Source organism: Fusarium falciforme, chromosome 11, assembly GCF_026873545.1.
Source record: "Fusarium falciforme chromosome 11, complete sequence".
NCBI lineage: Eukaryota > Fungi > Ascomycota > Sordariomycetes > Hypocreales > Nectriaceae > Fusarium > Fusarium falciforme.
The window spans coordinates 2,097,457-2,114,403 of record NC_070554.1 but is presented as its reverse complement, the minus strand read 5'-3'; the positions used below and the strand labels follow the sequence as shown (position 1 = coordinate 2,114,403).

Here is a 16,947-nt window from a genome sequence, read left to right as displayed (position 1 = left end):
CATCACAAGAAGATATAGGCCTTCCGGGTAGAAGGCACTCAGGAGGCTATCCTACTCCGACTTGAAGGATCCCGCGTTGACTTCACAGCTTGAAGTCTTGGAGATGCCAACAACGTCTTGTAAAGGCGCTCCTTCATCAATGCCACATGTCTCTGCAAGGAACCTCTCCATTGGAAGCAAGTTGGTATAGGCCGCCACTACCTTGGCAGTAGCAGCTTGCGGCATATCAAGACTAAGCAAGTGGAGGCCTCGAACTACCTCCGAAGATATGCTGGGTCGTTGCGGCTCGTTGATGGGGCTTGTTGGAGGCTTGCTCAGAGAGGAGCAGTCGAGCTTCGAGGTGGTGCGTTGAAGAGGTGGCGGCATGGATGTGGAGGCACTGATGCAGGTAATCTGTTAGAACAATCGAAGAAAAACAGCAATGGCACATAGACCAAAGCTGGGGTGATTGTGTTTGAGGTCCAACAGAATATCAAGGGATGGGTAAGAGAGATGGTACGAACGAATTGGTGTTATCGCTCTTGGTCTGACATTGACCCGCGGTGTGGGATGGAGAGGCCATGTTTGTGACAAGAGAGCGCTGTAAGTGAAGAAAAATAGTACGCCTTTTGTGGCTTCGTTTGAAGGGCGCTGGGGAAGCTTGCAAGCAATGGAGAAATGTCGAAGAGCATGCTGATAGCTTAAATGCTTGAAAGGAACTACGGCTGTATTTATGTTTCTTGTATGCAAAGAGAGATGGAAGCCAGGAGCGTACTCGACAAAAAGGCGAACAGGACTCAGGCGTAGCCAAGGCCCATTTGCAGCCTCATATCTAACCGCTTTGGACGAGCAAAACGTAAAATGCAGTTTTGTATAGCCAAATTGTGCTGATGAGCGTCCTGAAAATGTGCTAGCAGTAAGCAATGGAGTAAGCGGCTAAATCTGCATTTCACAGTTTTAGGCTGCAAAATGAAGGTTCAAAGCTGCAAAGTGCATAACTCCAAAGCCAAACCTCTGGGGTAGCTCTGGCGGTGCAAGGTCCATCCCCTTTAGAAATTAACACACATAAATATTACATTTTGCATTTTGCAGAAATTGATTGTGCATGAGGGATGTGGTCCTGACCTCTCACTGGCTGTTGGTGCATGCATGTCTCAGCTTCCAGTCATCAAGGGGGCCTGGAGCTTAGTGCCTTGAGGCCTTAAGAACGGGGCCATCGCCCTGAGCTTGCCTTTGGCGACAAGACCAGCTTCCTCCATGTTTCCACAGGGACGTCAACTGCTCGGCTACCCTCATCGCACATGTATTATTCTACCCTGGCGCAATCGCACGATGACGAAAGATTGGGAGCCGCTTCAGGAGGAGATCAGGAAACTTTACCTAACTGAGGATAAACCACTTGATGAGGTTATGCGCTTGGTGAAGGGTAAGCACGGCTTCATTGCATCGTGAGTCGCCTTCTTGCAAGCTACAGTGCCTCGTATCCCTGACACTTGTTTAGCGAGCGGTCTTATCGAACCCAGCTCAAGAAATGGGGCTACACGAAGTATAGTACTGAGGCCTTTCCCAAGCCCAAAAAGAGATCGCGCCCTTCCAACCGTCCTAGCCAACGCCCTGCTGCAGCTTTATTGAATCAACAAGGCTTCGATGGTTTCCAGGGTGAAGTCAGTTTGCCGGGTAACTTGCCAGCCACATCTGCCCTCAATAGTGGACGCAGCGACTTGTACTTCGCGACACCCCAACTTTCATCGCTTGCGTTCTCTGCGTCTCAATTTGACGGCTTTGGCCAGGGAACTCAGGAAGCCAGCTTGTTCCATGCTGGACAGAACGCACAGGATGGCCAAGGCAGGACCCAGCTGCATCAAGCCATTCTTGATAATGATCTAGACCGAGTTCGCTTGCTCCTTAGCGCCGGGGCTGCTGTTGATACTCGAGATCACAATGGGAACACGCCCCTCCACTGCGGAGCCGACACGGGAAATTTACACTTCGTCAAGCTTATTCTTCAGTTTGGGGCCGACGTGAACTCAAAAAACAATCTAGGGCGTGCTCCTTTGCACCTTGCCGTTTCTCACCCTAGTCTCATTGAAATGCTCATCGACCAAGGCGCCGACGCGTCCGTTCAAGATGACGATGGTGACACACCGCTTCATTCTGTTATATCTGCTTACGCTTCCCAAAATTTGGTCTATTTCTCCTCAACTATCGACGCATTGCTCAAGTTAGGGGCTGACCCTAACAAAGAAAACCACAACAAAGCAACCCCGTTTCTCAAACTTCTCAATAGCCCATCTTATGAGAAAGAAGTGCTCAGGGCTATTCACTCATCCTTACAGGCGGGTGGTTCCGTGAACCAGGTTTTGCCAGATGGCAGGACACCGTTTGAGATTTTTCTCTCTAGGTCGGAGAAAAAAGGTTCCGACTTGTGGGAAGACAAGAGAAGTCTTAAAAACAGCATATTGAGATGTTTCCTTGCCAAGGGAGCGTCCGTCATAACGCCGATGCCGTCTGGGGATTCGCTGGTTTTCGGATACATCCGTACCGGCCCGCCTTCTTTTTATCGCTATTATCGTCGTAATCATTATCGTTCCGCTGACACTACACTTGGGGAAGAGTTGTTCAAGCTCATCACTCCCGATGAAGTGAAAAAAGACGGCAATTCAATCCTCCTCGCGCTCGTATCCCATATATGGTGGGGAAGTGGAGATATCGGGGACTTCATAGCAGCTCTTCTTCAGCGTGGCGCAAATCCTAATCACCAAGACCACTTGGGAAAATCTGCAATCCTTCTCCTATTGCAGTGCAACAAAAGCAAGCCACCAGTCATCGAGAGGATATTGACTGTTCTCCTTGAGCATGGCGCCGACCCTTGGCAGCGGGACTTTTCTGGCAAATGTGCGCTTTTCGCGGCAGCAGAGATGTTTCCTATCGATAAAGGGGCACGAACGATGCTCGAAGCAGACCTACGGAAACGGGAGACCGCAGATAGCCCGGAGCCTGGAGATGATGACGTCGCAAAGAGCGAGTCTTGGGACGAATGGCGGCAGGCAGCACGAGCAGTGAACTGGAGCGAGTCGAAGGAGCTAATCCTGCGCGGGCACAAGTTTCCTTCGAACAAGATAGGAAATGTGATGAGAGAATGCGCATTTGGAGCTTTGGCAGAAAAACACGTACGATTTGCGAAGGACAAATTCCAAGGTGATGCTGCGGAGAAGGAGCTCCGCCGACAGTACGTGGCGGGTATTATTCGCGACTGCAGAGATCGTGGGGTTGTTCTTGACGTGAGCTGTATGGACTACTTGATAGATCTTTGTTTGTGATGCTTAGGATTCAAAGTGGTTGAGAGTTGAGAGACTCAATCTCATGGCCATGTAGGGCGTTCTGGGTTAATGACGGTCTTGTATTGAGAACGAATTGTGCTCTTGGCTTTCTCGGCTAGCACCTTCTTGGATTCTATGAAAAGGCAGTAGCACACCTAGGTAGGTATGGTAACTAGGAACACGAGATATTTTTTGTCCAGTCATGTAGGCATTGCTTTCTTTGATTCAATTCTTGGCGGTATCCTGGGTGCCTCAGCGTTGTGGTTTTGGCAGCATTGGGTTTTAATGCTGTGATGTGTTTATTATTGTGTTCTTTGATATTGTAGCCGATGGAGACGTCATTGGTTACAACAATCCTCGGTGCCTGGTATCCTGACAACCTCTGTCCTGTAAACCTTCACTTCCGGTTTGTACTTGGTTGTCGTCATCTTATGCAGTCAGGGTGTATCGGAGTGGGTAAGCGGTCCTCGCCGCGTCAGACCTCTATTTAGCCAGAATGTTGGAATAAGCACTTAACAAATCAGGCAAATCGACCCCGGATAACCTTACGCAGCCCTGGCGTGTCCTTTGAGATCAAAACGTCGATCCCCCGCAGTTTTTCTGTGCCATCGTTCCTTCAATTCTTGTCATTGCACACATTACTGGTGAATCATGGCGACGGAAACACCTCACGAACTGTCCCAAGTGGTCTCCCAAGGGCGTGCCAGCCTGACACAGCCGGCCATGCCTACCGAGCAATTCGAGATCCAAGAAGATGACAACGCGCGAAGTGGAATTGTCTATCCCAAAGGATGGAAGTTGTGGTCAACGATGGCCTCACTGTGCATTGCCTGCTTTCTCAGCGGTCTGGTGAGTATTTGAACCTATCCGACTGTAATAAATATCGTTTTAGCACAGCATCATCCATTTACTTTGCTCACGGGTCTTGCAGGACCTTACTATTGTCGCCGTTACCGTCCCCAGCCTCACCGACCAGTTCCAGACGATATCAGATATCGGATGGTACTCGGCTGCATAGTAAGAATCCCCTCATCTGACGGAAGAGATTCTAACACAATCTTTAGTGGCATGACCATGAGCGCTTTTGTCTTTTTGTATGAACCTTAGCCTCCATGTAGTCAAAAGATCTTCTAACCCGTCTTCAGCATTGGCCAAGTCTATACCCTCTTCTCCGTGAAGCCCATCTTCCTCATTGGCCTCGTGGTCTTTGAGATCGGCTCTCTCATCTGCACCCTCGCCCCGAGCTCTGGCGTCTTCATTTTCGGCCGTGCCATCAGCGGACTTGGTCGCGGCGCAATCAACGGCGGCATCTTCAAACTTTTGCGTCACTGCTTTCCCCTTTCGCAGCAGGCTCTCATGCACAGCTTCGTTGGTGCATTTCAGAGCGCGGGCCTGGTTTCTGCACCTACGATTGGGGGCGCGTTGATCGATGCATTTTCGTGGAGAGCATGCTTCGGTATCAACGTCCCGCTTGGCATCGCTTGTATCGTTTTGACAGCCGTTGGAATTCATGACCCTGCCGGCAACCAGAACGAGGGACTGACTCTAAAGCAAAAGCTAAAGAAGATCAACCTCTTGGGAACTATCCTCATTGTACCAGCCATCACTTGTCTTCTCATGGCCCTGCAATGGGGAGGATCAAAGTACGGCTGGGGCAGCTGGCGAATCATCTTGCTCCTTGTCCTTTGTGCAGTCTTGTTTGCAGGGTTCGGATACCTGCAACATGTGCAGAAAGAAGATGGCATCCTACCTCCTAGAATCTGGAAGCAGAGAAGTATTTTGGCAGGAACTTGGTACTCGGCATGCGCTGAAGGTGTCCTCGCCGTGACCGAGTACTACATGTCTATATACTTCCAGGGTGTGCGAGGCTACTCGCCGACGCAGTCGGGTCTTTTCGCTCTTCCTATGATCGGTGGTCTAGCGGTGGCCATGGTTATGTCCGGTGTTGGCGCAACCGTGTTTGGATATTATTACCGTAAGACATTCTTCAACCACTCATCGGCCCAATACTAACATCAAATAGCTTTCATGTTGGCGTCGAGCGTTCTAGCACCTATCGCTTCTGGGCTACTTACCACTCTCAACATGGAGGAGCACGTTGCTAAAGGCGTTGCTCTTCTAGGTTTCCTTGGCGCAGCAGTGGGCCTAGGCCTCCAAGGTCCGCAAGTTGCACTTCAAGCCGTGCTACCTATCGATGACGTCTCCCTCGGCGGAGCATTTATCAACTTTGGATCAGGTATGGGCTCAGCTTTGTGGATCTGTGCCTCGGCAACAATGTTCCAGAGTCGCCTGGTTGATGAAATCCATTCTTCTTCGCCTGGCACCAATGCTACGGAGGTCCAGGATGCCGGGCTCACAGGACTACGAGAACGCATCGGTCCAGAGAGATTGGGGAGCGTTCTTGCTGGATATGAGAATGCTGTTGTGCAGACACTGTATATCCCGTTGGCACTGGCGATGCTCACCATCGCTGGCTCGCTTGCCATGGAGCGAAAGTCTCTTAAGAAGAAGCAATCTTGAGGGCTTATGGATGGCTGCCTGGGACACATGCATTACGCCAAAACGCTGCACACGATTTCTGGGCTTGGTCTTGAAGAGGTATTCAAATGTTCGATTCGCTGACAAACTTCTCTGTCGCGCAATACCTTGATGGTTAGGGGGGTAACGACATCCGGGAATCTAAGGATACTTGATTTCTAGTCAATTAAGTTTTTTGTTATAATGGCTCTCTACCTAGGAGACAGCAAATCGGTGTTGGAGTTCGTGCCTTGTACGGTAGAACAATTCAAGTTAGCCAAGTCGAGGAACGAGCCGCGGGATCGAAAGGTAAAGAAAGAGGGCGTTTGCTGTATGCAGTCATGCCTAATCAGAGAGGAACTTTCAAACAGGCTGGCAACCGTGCTTGGGAGCCTTGTCGTCGCTCGCTGCTTAGTCTGCCTCTCGTCGGGCATGATGGTTAACCCAATGCGCAGGTTGGGTATAATAGTACTCTCGAAGGACGTTGGTGATAATTACTGCCCGGCTCATCCACCAGCTTCTATAGCTACCCTACACCACCGCAGGGTTTATCTATGAAGACTAGAATCCATGTGCATTGAACGATGCTAATCATTACACGCGAGATAAGGCGTTGCTCCCAGTGCAGGAGTCAATGAGTGCTTGCTCGTCTGACGATAACTTCGGCCGTCGCAGCGGGCTGGACGATAAGGGCTTGAAGCAAGTAAACATTATCCATTCCAGTGTGGTACAGACTCAAAAACATTACCAAGTGCTTTGTTGCGCGTTTATTATCGCCAATTTAGTCTCACGGGTAAGGTAAAAACAAGTGTCCAGCTGGTCTTTTAAGAGCGTAAACCCGTTTCCCGAGATCTTTACGATGTGATGCAAATACGCTGATAGAAAACATCTACCTTTGTGTTACCATTGACAGATATTAATACAATAGATTCAGGATCAAATGCTTCATGTGGACGGTTAGAGAAGCTAAGCGCATCACTCCCTTTGTTCGTCATTCTTAGACTCCTATGAACTTGAGTCGATTCTCAGTAGATTCAACATTGGGATCTCACTCAGAGTCAGAGTGAGACCTTATCACTGCGTGGTGTTGGCATGTCTTCCCAATCTTCAGAGCTGCCCACCATAGTGGCAGCACTTACACTGAAATAGTTCTCTTACGGAATATTGCAGAAAGGCTCATCTGGAATGGTAGTGTTATCGCAAACCAGCCCTGCATCGCTTGGGCAGCATTCCGTGCCGCATAAACTATCGCAACATCAGCTCTGCTAACCATATAGAGCAGGCATAACGGTAAAAGGGGGCTGAGAGCGTGAGCAGGCAGGACACTTACAAGTTCTTTCCAGGACAACTGGTTGCACTCGGGACAAGAACCGTGGCTGTGACTGGAGCACCCGTGCAGAGGCCAGAGGACTGACCTTCACTGCCGATTGTTGGACTACAAATAGCTAGATGGTTGAAACCTCTGTTAGCTCCAGCAGCATATTGGCCATAGTTGGCGTATAGTATACTCACGGTCTCCAATGATGTCCTGAACAAGGTCACAGCATATTCCGTAGCAGGAACTAGGCAATGGGTCACTTGATGCACGCTTCAGGGAAAGAAAGGGAAGATCAGGTTCACACTGAGCATCCTGGAATCGGAGTAGTGTCACATTGCGGGCCGGTCCTTGATCTCTTTAGCCTTTATTCACGGGGGACAGGAAGGAGGAGATACATACAGTGGGCAGCACCCAAGGATCCCATTTTTGATTCCGCAGTAGTTTCCAAGTGGGCAACAACCACCATCAGAGCACTATCACTTAGCGTCCACGTCATGGCATGGCAACCTTGAAGAGACAAACATACCTGGATGCTTGTGGGGCCTGCTGTCATGTTAAGATGGAGAAAATGACTACAGGCGCCACTGTAACTTACAAATAAAAGTAAAACAATTGTTTGTCTCTAGATTGCAGCCGTCTGAGTCAAAGCCACGACGTATCAAGCCCCTCGGATGTGTTCTGGTTGGCACAAGGCTGTCGGTTGTGAGCGAGGGAGGGACAGCATTGTGTCCACGAAAGGCGGCTGGCTCTCGTGTAAAGAGGCCATGCTCGCTGTCTTCGTCCCAAGCAATGTCGCGGTACGCTTTGTCGTTGAATGGTTGGTCGTTTTGCTGACGTGCGCAAATGGCCACCACTGCAAGTACCTGGATGAATAGAAGATGGCTCTGCATCCTTGCTGCTTTGGATATTAAGATGATTAAAAGTTGATAGCTGTCATGGCTGGAAGAGTAGAAACTGGCAAGCTGTTAATTAGTGGTGTCCGGGCTCGACCCATGGCATTCTCCGTCGTGGGTTCTGGGGTTCTGGCTAACCCTGCCGATGTTCCGTCAGCTAATACCGCCACTTGACGGGATAATGATGGGACGCCCTCAACAGCAGTATTGCAGTACAGTGCTTTAAAGTACGTTCCTTAAACCGTTGCCCACCATTGGCCGCCAGCCGCCCTCTCCCTCGTGATCGTCAGCCACCCCCGTTGCCGTGATATCCGATCGAAACCGGCCCTCTCCATTGTCGCACACTGCTATTGGCTATTTTACAATCTACCTTTGATTGTGCCAAATTCAAGGCTCCCCACTTGCAACACCAAGAAATATCTCCCCAGACGGGTCTCGAAGAGTACGACTACGACTGATAGGGGCGATAGCTCTGCAGAAGCTCCTGCTCTCTGTCTGCCTGGTTCTCAATGTTCTTATACCCCGACCGAACGCGCCTCATGACATAGAGATCCAAAAGAACCGCGAGAATAGCAGCAACTCTGCCAGCCTATTAGAGGCAATGCAACATAGGAGGGCAAGATGGGGCAAGCTTACAGTCCGACAGTTGCAGAAGCGAACATCACCTTGTAGAGCGTGCAGATCAAGTGTCCGCTGCAGCGCGCCAGTATCTTATGCTTCACGTCGTAGGCGGCCATGAAGACAAACCCAGCGATCCAGAGCGTACAGCCAACAGCGTCGATGATGAGGCGCATTTTCGGAGGCAAGCGATAGAAGCGGGAGAGAATAGTTACAGCGACTAGTTGCAGCACGGTGAAATACGAGGCTGCAGAGAGCTATATAGGCGGAATGATCAGTCATTGAGCAGATTACCCGTTGCGTTGAACTGATTGTTTCTCACCAGGTGAAGGAAGACATGCTGGTTGTGCAAGTGAAATACAAGATAGGAGATGATGGAGATCACAATGAGGAAGGAGGCCGTCTGGAGGACACGGACGATGAGAAGAGGTAGGAGAGGATATGGCGAGTCATGCGGGCGGTGTTTACCGTGCATCGCAAGTGACTGCATTGGAGGCTAAAAGATCCCAGTGCGGAGGTAGCTATGGGTGAGGACTGGGCTTGTCTCAGGGGGAAGCGATTGATTGTTCACGAAAAGGAGAATGGAAGGAAGAGTATCTTGACAACCTTGTAGTAAATAAGTAAATACCATGCTCGCCGATGTACTTATGTGATAGAGAGAGGTGGCTGAATTCTGGTGAGGCCCATGAGGGTAGGTGGCAGACCTAAGTCTAAACTATTTTCTTTCCACGGTGCTAAAGCGGTCAGGTCGAGGGGGCGAGTCCGATTTGGGGATGGATGAGATGTGGTGGAACGAGGAGGGCTGCACGCGAGGGTGCATCTGATTATGCTACGGCTGTGTCATTTCCGTTGGGTTGCCCAGAAGCCCACCCCCCACTGCTTCTTCGAGCCCTTGACCAAGCATCTGATTATCCATTGCCCCAATCGCAATCAGGTCGTTTCAAGAACCAGAGGAACGCCATCTGCGCCACGATTTTACTCAGGCGATCTGTCTTGCGCGTAACCGTCTCTATCTCGATGCGGAACACGTCTAGGCTTGATGGCATAGCTGCCGCAACTCCTTTGATCTAGTTGGCCTCGAATCGGAGCGGCTCGTCATTCTCTCAGCACCACCAGTCCGCACGGTGGATGGTCAAGGTGAGGCGGCGTAGATGGAGTTGCTTCGTCGAGAGGAGCGTCGCGAGATCGCCGGCTTCTAGCTTCCACATCTAGGTGAATACGCGGAGTCTTTCAATCTCGACCTTGGACTGGCCCTGTTACCACGCAATTGCGCATAGCAGCGGGTGAAGCCGATTTGGTCCACCATATATGTTATACTAGAGCGGTGCGCGGTTTGGGACTGTTATCAAGCGGATTTGCTCGCGGAGGAGAAACGGAGGAAGATACGTCAGGTTCAAAATGTCGTAGCTAGTAAGACCGCCTGGAAATTGCCAACCATGTTAACGTCCTAAGCCCAAAGACTCTCCAGGACAATGCGACCTCCTGGAAAGGTGTTATCACCTACCCAGATCAGATTGGATATTTAGTATGCCAAAATATTAATGGTCATGTATCAGAACTTGCTCACACCTACTAGTCTTTTTGCTTTCTCTTCTACACCCTCGTAGACGCAGAGGATGATGAAGCTCAGAATAACACCGACGACTTTTTTTGGCCCCCAGGCCTTATCTCCCCAAGCCCGCATACACCAGAATTCATCCACTCTGCTAGGGAAAAGTGCTGAATGGCAAGAATATGGAAAGTGGGTTGGTATTGTTATCTTGCATGTTGTTAAAGGTCTACGAAGCTTGTTGCCTCGACCTCGAGGCAGTAGAGGCTGCCAGATGGCCGGTCAATTTTCTCATAGGAGGAAGAGTGGTTTCATCTTCTTATGGAGCTCATGGATGATTGGTAAACTTCATTTTCAGTGGCTTGCTTACCGGCTGCACCCAAGGCAGCTGATCACAATGCCCTAGCCCCTTACGCCCGATTTCTGTGGCTGGAACACGATGGAACCACCGTTTACCTGCCGGTACTCCTATTAGCCGGTGTATTTAATCTGCGCCGAAGCTTTATCACTCTTTCCGAGAGATTTGTCACAACCTGTCATTTTCTTTCAAGCTTCTATTTCTCTTTAAGTAGGCCCTCAAAATTTGAGACTGGATTCTACTTATACATCGGGCTCTATAGATGTTCGGATGCTTCACCAAAGACCATCCCGAGTCACCAGCAGTCTCTTTCTTATGCTTTAGTCTGTCGGTTCTGATTCATCCTACTCAGGAGCTCTTGATGTGGTGTTGGGATGTTGCGACATGTGGAGCGGCTGGTTGTTTTCCCTGATCCCATTTCGCGGCTTGGTTGCAAAGCTCCACTGCTAATATGTCTCGTCTTTTTGAAGGGTTGTGGTCTCTCATCATCTTCATCTAACGGCCGTTTCTTCCTGCTTATTTGCCCTAGCGAGTTATTGGATGCAGATGTAAAAGCGCTAGGTGAGACACCCGATGCTGCTGGACATCCTTTCAGGGGCCGATGATCATCGTAGTCGTTAAGTGCTCGCTCCTTCTGGTTCGCTGAAATAATCGTTACTTCTCACCATTTCTTGACTTTTCCAGACTTTGTAACCCTGTCTTATGCTCCTGATGATCACGACTCATCTGTCGCTGCTTGATGAAAAGACTTGCCACCAGTCCAAGCCCTGCAAAGACTGCAAACATGATGTACATAGTCCTTAAGGCCGTAAGAAAAGCTCCTCTGGCAACCCTTCCTTTCTCGCCCTGTAGATCAGCTACCGTGAACACGTTTGACGAGGCGCTGGACCCTGATAGCATCTTTGCCAGTTTTGGACCCAATGCCTTTCTCAGCTTGTCCTGCTGTGCCTGCATTTTGTTGTTGAATACCACACCGCCAATGACGATAGATATGGCGCTGGCCAACTGCCGGATGAATCCATAGGTGGAGGTGGCAGATCCAATATCGTGTGGCTCGACGTTGTTTTGGAGGGCGATGAGTGGTGACTGATAGTTGGGACCCACACCGATACCTGCAACGAGTTGATAGAGAATGATTTTGGTAAACTCCTTGTTAGGGGGAAGATCGACGAAAAGTCCGAAACCGACGGTAGCGATCGCCATACCGGCGCTGATAACGTAGAAATGGTTTCCGGTGAGGCGGATGATGAAGCCTGAAGCTGCCGACATGACACATGTTGCCAGGAGGTAGGGGAGGATATAAACGCCTGACATGAGAGAAGACGCAGCTATAACGCCTTGGAAGTAGAGGGGCAGCCAGTATGACGCTGACAGTGCAATAAGGGCATGACAGAAGCATGTCGCAAATGCTCCAATGTTTGAGCGGTCGGAAAATAGCCGTAGAGGAACAATTGGGTACTTGGCGTGCTTGGCCTCAACAAGGACAAAGAGACATGCCATCAAGATGCCAAAGATGATGAGGCAAATGGTTGTTGATGAGTTCCAAGGAAATATGACGCCTCCAAGCTCTAAGCCCAAGAGCAGAAGGACAGTACCGCCAATAACAGTCAGACTTCCAAGCCAGTCAAGAGCTTTGAGTCCATCTACCATTAGTGTTCGAGGATTGTGAAGCTTGAGGGCAAAGTAGAGAACAACTATACCGACTCCGGATATCGGCAGGTTGATGTAGAAGCACCACCTCCAAGAGGCTCGGTACGCAAAGGCGCCACCGATGACAGGTCCCAGGGCACTCGATACTCCCCAAACGGCGCCAACTAGACCATAGTAGAAGCCTCTCTCACGGACTGAGAAGAGATCTCCGATGCAGATATTGACCAGTGTGTTGACCCCGCCGCCTCCAATGCCTTGAACAGCACGACCAACAATGAGCATGGTCATGTTGACAGCAGCGCCGCACAACAAGGATCCAACCCAAAAGATGATGAGTGTAGCCAAGAGAATTGACTTGCGGCCCCATATATCGGACAGTGTTCCCCATGTGGGAGCACAAGCGGCATTGGCCAAGACATAGGATGCGCCAATCCAGACATAGCCGGTGCTGGAGTGCAAGTCTTCTGAGATGGTTGGTATGGCGGTGGCGACAATGGTGACGTCGAGAGCAGAGAGAAATAGGGCGGCTAGGAGTGAGGTCGTAATAACTGTGTTTTCGAGCTTGCTTCGTTGAGTTTGAGTCGGCTCGGAAGGAGGAAAGTCGGCACTTGGTTGTTCCACATCCTCGAGGCTTGAATGTCTTGATTGAGTGTTGGCCTGAATCTCATCTTCTCCTGTGATGACTGCCATTCTGAATAATTGTTGTCATGAGGCGAGACAAGGATGTAGTTCAATTTGCATGGGAAGCCTCTCGTTGTGGCTACAAAAGAATCAGCGAAGATGACGAACGGGGGCAAACACGCAAGTGGGATTTCCGAAGAATGGCGCCATCTCGGTCCGCTAGGAGCCGTTCTCGGAGAGAAGCACCAGATCCGTCCCCGAGACCCCGATCAGAAGATGTAAAAAACGATCATCTGACATGTTCTCGTATTGGCCAAGACTGCGGGGACGGCAACGGCAGATGGCAACTAAAGTCATCCTTGGCTAGCGTTGCAATGCTTGCGTTCCAGGGTGGATTGGAGAACTGAGGTGCTTGTGGCTATTGGCCACCCGATCGTGACGTATACTGGTTTGACTCAAGCATAGAGATGAGGTGATGGTATAGTTGAATATCATCCAATAATTATTAGGACCGAATGAATGCATCTGAATAGTTGTAAAGGCCTCACAGGCCTCAATTGGATGACAGCAGTTACGCATCCTCTGCACAGTGGCGGTACTAACCCCAGTCGATTGGAAAACCACAGGAACGACGGATTTAAACAGAATTGTTACTGATAATTGATGTTATATCCTATGCTGAGACAACATTCTTGCGTCCTCCCCGAAGAAACTCTTTCAAGTTCTCGACAATGATTTCCTGCATATTAACCGTCGTCTGGTCCGCACACCAAGCCAGATGAGGAGTGAGAGTCAAGTTGAGTCCCTTCGCCTCCTCGCTGAGTAGAACACTGTCTTGGTCACTACCAGCAGGCTCATGCTCAAACACATCAGTCGCTGCTCCATGAATGAGTCTCTGACGGAGAGCTTGCACCAGTGCTTTTTCGTCCACCAAGCCTCCGCGACCAACATTTACCAGCACCGCATCGCGTCTCATACACTGAAATTCCTGCAACCCTATCGTGTTTCGGGTTTGCGGTGTGAGGGGAAGTGTGATGAAGAGGACGGTAGCCCGACGCAAAACCTCATCAAAGGCCGTCCGTTGACTCCCTCCCGAGTTGGAGCCAGGACCACTTTTGGCTTCTTTTCTTGCAGCGACGAGAACCTTCATTCCCAAGGCTTCACAAAGACGGGCTAACCGTTGCCCTAACGCCCCGAAACCAAGGATGCCGACAGTCTCATTGCCGCAAGTATGGGGTGGCTGACCTTGAGTGTCTTTCAATATGTTGGACATGCTGCCAGATAATGCCCAGGCGTTGGGGGAATGGTTGGTCAATGCGTTGTGGAGACGGACAAAAGAGCGTCTGACTGAAAAGTACTGCTGCTGTTAGAAACCATTCATATATTATCGAGGGCAAAACTCACAAGTCCAAGGGCGTGCTCGGATACAGCTTCAGTCGCCGCATGTGGCGAGAACATGACGGTGATATTTCGTTTCTTGCACTCTTCCAGATCAATATGGTTGGTTCCAGTTGTCTCGGATATCACGCATTTCCTTCTCTCCAGTCAGCCCCTTGTCCTTTAACGGGACACAGGACTTACAGGTACGGCGCTTCACCCAGCGTCTCTGCATTGATAGGCACCGTTGTGAGCGTCACGATACTCGCATCTTGGATTCTCGCAGCGATGAGCGCCTTGGCCTTGGGCGGAGTGTACTCGTATGTTATGAGCTCATGAGTGAGAGGTGAAAGATCAATCGTAGGTGCGGGGACGTGGATGGTTTCCAGCTTCACAATGACATGGTGAGTGTCATCGGGTAGTCTTGCGGGGCTCTTGACATGCTCTGCAGCTTGACTGGACATTTTGAAGAGGCCAATGGCGAACGAGACCTGTGAGTGGGAGTGTTTCGCGGTGGGATTGTTTCGCGGTGGCTGGTGAGGGTCAAGATGAGGGGTTCGTAGAGGCCACCAAACGATAAGGTCGAGGTTGATGGAGAGATAAGCTTTGTGGATTCCACCAAAGTGGAAACGCCACTATCCTTTAGCTCTAGCAGCTTTTTGTCATAGGAGCGGCTTCAGAGAAAGATAGGACACATGTTGTTTCTTTCACTCAGAAATTTTATGAACGTAGATGGGAGGTGACCTAAAACGAGTTGTTGAATTTGAAGAGTTGTGTTGGTTATGATAGCAGGTGGAGTGATGTGCAAGATTTCAGTACCTACAAAGCACTCAAAACAGCACCTAACCTATAACTTACTGTTAGTCAAAACTGCCCCTCGCAGCCCAAGCATTCCAGCCAGCTCATCCATGCTTCGCAAATGAGCTGGTCTTTAACCCCAGATGTTTTAGGCCGCAACGGGGTTCTTGTCCCTTCATTACCACGGGGCACTGGATGCTCGAAATTGGAGGCGCGATGCCTGTTGATGAGGCTAGACGTTTCCAGAAGGGACTCACAGGCTTGACCGGCCCAAAGACCATGAAAGCATGCGTCATACTAACTGTGCTGTTTTGTAACACTGTTACTCAGCCATCTACAGAACGTGAATGCTCCCTGCTGGATGGAGTGGGTCCACACCAGTCCCACGTCGCGCTCCTGTCAAGCGTCAGGCACGATCTTGCCTCGATCTACTCCGTAATTCTCCACTGCATCTAAAACATGGTCAACAATCCCATCATTCCTTATCGCCATCTACCTAAGGTGGATTATCATTTCTTGAACTGCACTTGCAGGCTCGCTGTGACATCTGAGGGAAAACCCAATCCTCGATTTTCAGCATTTTGTACCTAGCCGTTTCACCGAACCTCAGGCACACACACGCAAACTACCACCCCGCCATCTCCACAACCACCAGACTGCTCAGCCAGCCGTTTCATGTCAGCATCCTCACGATTGACGAGAAACATCAATATTTAGCACTCCCCCATCCAGAATCGGCCCAGCCGGCGCGCCCTCCTTGCCTCGTCGTCCACCGCCGGCAGTACACCCTTGAAGGCTCGAAGTAGAGTCTCACAGAACCCTTGTCCGTCCATTGCTACCCTCCGTCGGTCGCATATCTTGCATCTCTGACGTCCGCCGATCAGTACTCTCAACCAGCTTTCTTTCTACCACCGAAACTCGAGATCCCAGCCCCAAGAAGAAAAATTTTCAACATTGGCAATCCAAAATCAACATGGGCTGTGAAGACAAAGACAAAGACCATTACCCCGCATCAGGCTTGAGATTCGGCGATGCATCAAAGCCAACAGGCTCCACGGTCGGTTTTTCGGATCTGCCTGGAACGGTTCGCCAAGATATCTACAAACGAGTGCTCGCTGTGGCACACCCCATCTATCTATTTCAAGATTTCGGCCCTCGTGTTGAGTCTTTTGCCCCCGACAAACCCAAGCGGTGGATTGCCCTACTGTACGTCAACCGACAGATCTCTGGCGAGGCCAAGGTAGCCCTTTATGGCGACAACAACTTCCATGTGATGGACAACTCGCAAAATCATGGCACCCTTTTGCAATCTCTCTTGGATTGCTTCGGATCTTCTAATGCGACTTTCCTATCCCGCCGCTGCATTCGCGGAGAAGTCACAGGATCAGCCTCACTCCATCACGATCAGACAAGACAGCCTTCACAGCTTGGCTCTTGTTCAAGAACAGTGCACCGGCCTCAGCACACTGAAAATGCAACCTTGCGGAGAAAATTCTGGACTCCTGGCTGGGACACGCGAGGAATACGCGCATCTTGTTCGGGACGCCTTGGCACGAATTGATGCGCAGTTGAAGGTCATTCCCTCGGTTAAGAAGGTTGTCATCAGACTCTACATCAAGAATGTACCCTCTCTGGTGATTGATGCGATGCGAAGACTTGCATGGGTGGTTCTGGATGGCTAATGTAGCTGTTGAACAGCAGATTCACCGCATAGCCATAGATCCATCCGGGCAAGCACCGCTGCGATTACGGTGTTTTAAGGGACTGGATCGCCGATTCTGTTCTCTGTTGTTGGACCAGATGGTGTCTTTGAGAGATAGGATCAAGAACAGAAATCTCACTGTTGCAGGGGCTTCCCATGGTGTCCATTGGGTACGGGAAGGTGTCTTTTGCTAGGTGTGGCTGGGCTTGCATTGGATGGAGGGAGATGCCACCACATCATTGGCATT

At 50.2% G+C, this 16,947-nt stretch overlaps 3 protein-coding genes across 3 annotated transcripts; 1 reads left to right on the top strand and 2 right to left on the bottom strand.

Annotated features, from left to right (window-relative positions):
- Window positions 1-3,950: 3,950 nt before the first annotated feature.
- On the top strand, window positions 3,951-5,819 carry NCS54_01362800 (MFS domain-containing protein; the record flags this gene model as incomplete). The annotated part of the gene is made up of 5 exons (XM_053158809.1): window positions 3,951-4,148; window positions 4,231-4,301; window positions 4,364-4,393; window positions 4,445-5,274; window positions 5,323-5,819. 5 exons carry the CDS (start codon window positions 3,951-3,953, stop codon window positions 5,817-5,819), a joined length of 1,626 nt encoding a protein of 541 aa, XP_053014784.1.
- Window positions 5,820-11,206: 5,387 nt separating this feature from the next.
- Window positions 11,207-12,892, bottom strand: NCS54_01362700 (MFS domain-containing protein; the record flags this gene model as incomplete). Its single annotated transcript, XM_053158808.1, has 1 exon — window positions 11,207-12,892. One exon carries the CDS (start codon window positions 12,890-12,892, stop codon window positions 11,207-11,209), a length of 1,686 nt encoding a protein of 561 aa, XP_053014783.1.
- A 604-nt stretch (window positions 12,893-13,496) lies between these two features.
- Window positions 13,497-14,664, bottom strand: NCS54_01362600 (Hypothetical protein; the record flags this gene model as incomplete). Its single annotated transcript, XM_053158807.1, has 3 exons — window positions 13,497-14,180; window positions 14,228-14,357; window positions 14,405-14,664. The coding sequence occupies 3 exons, from the start codon at window positions 14,662-14,664 to the stop codon at window positions 13,497-13,499; spliced, it is 1,074 nt and encodes a 357-aa protein (XP_053014782.1).
- Window positions 14,665-16,947: the final 2,283 nt, after the last annotated feature.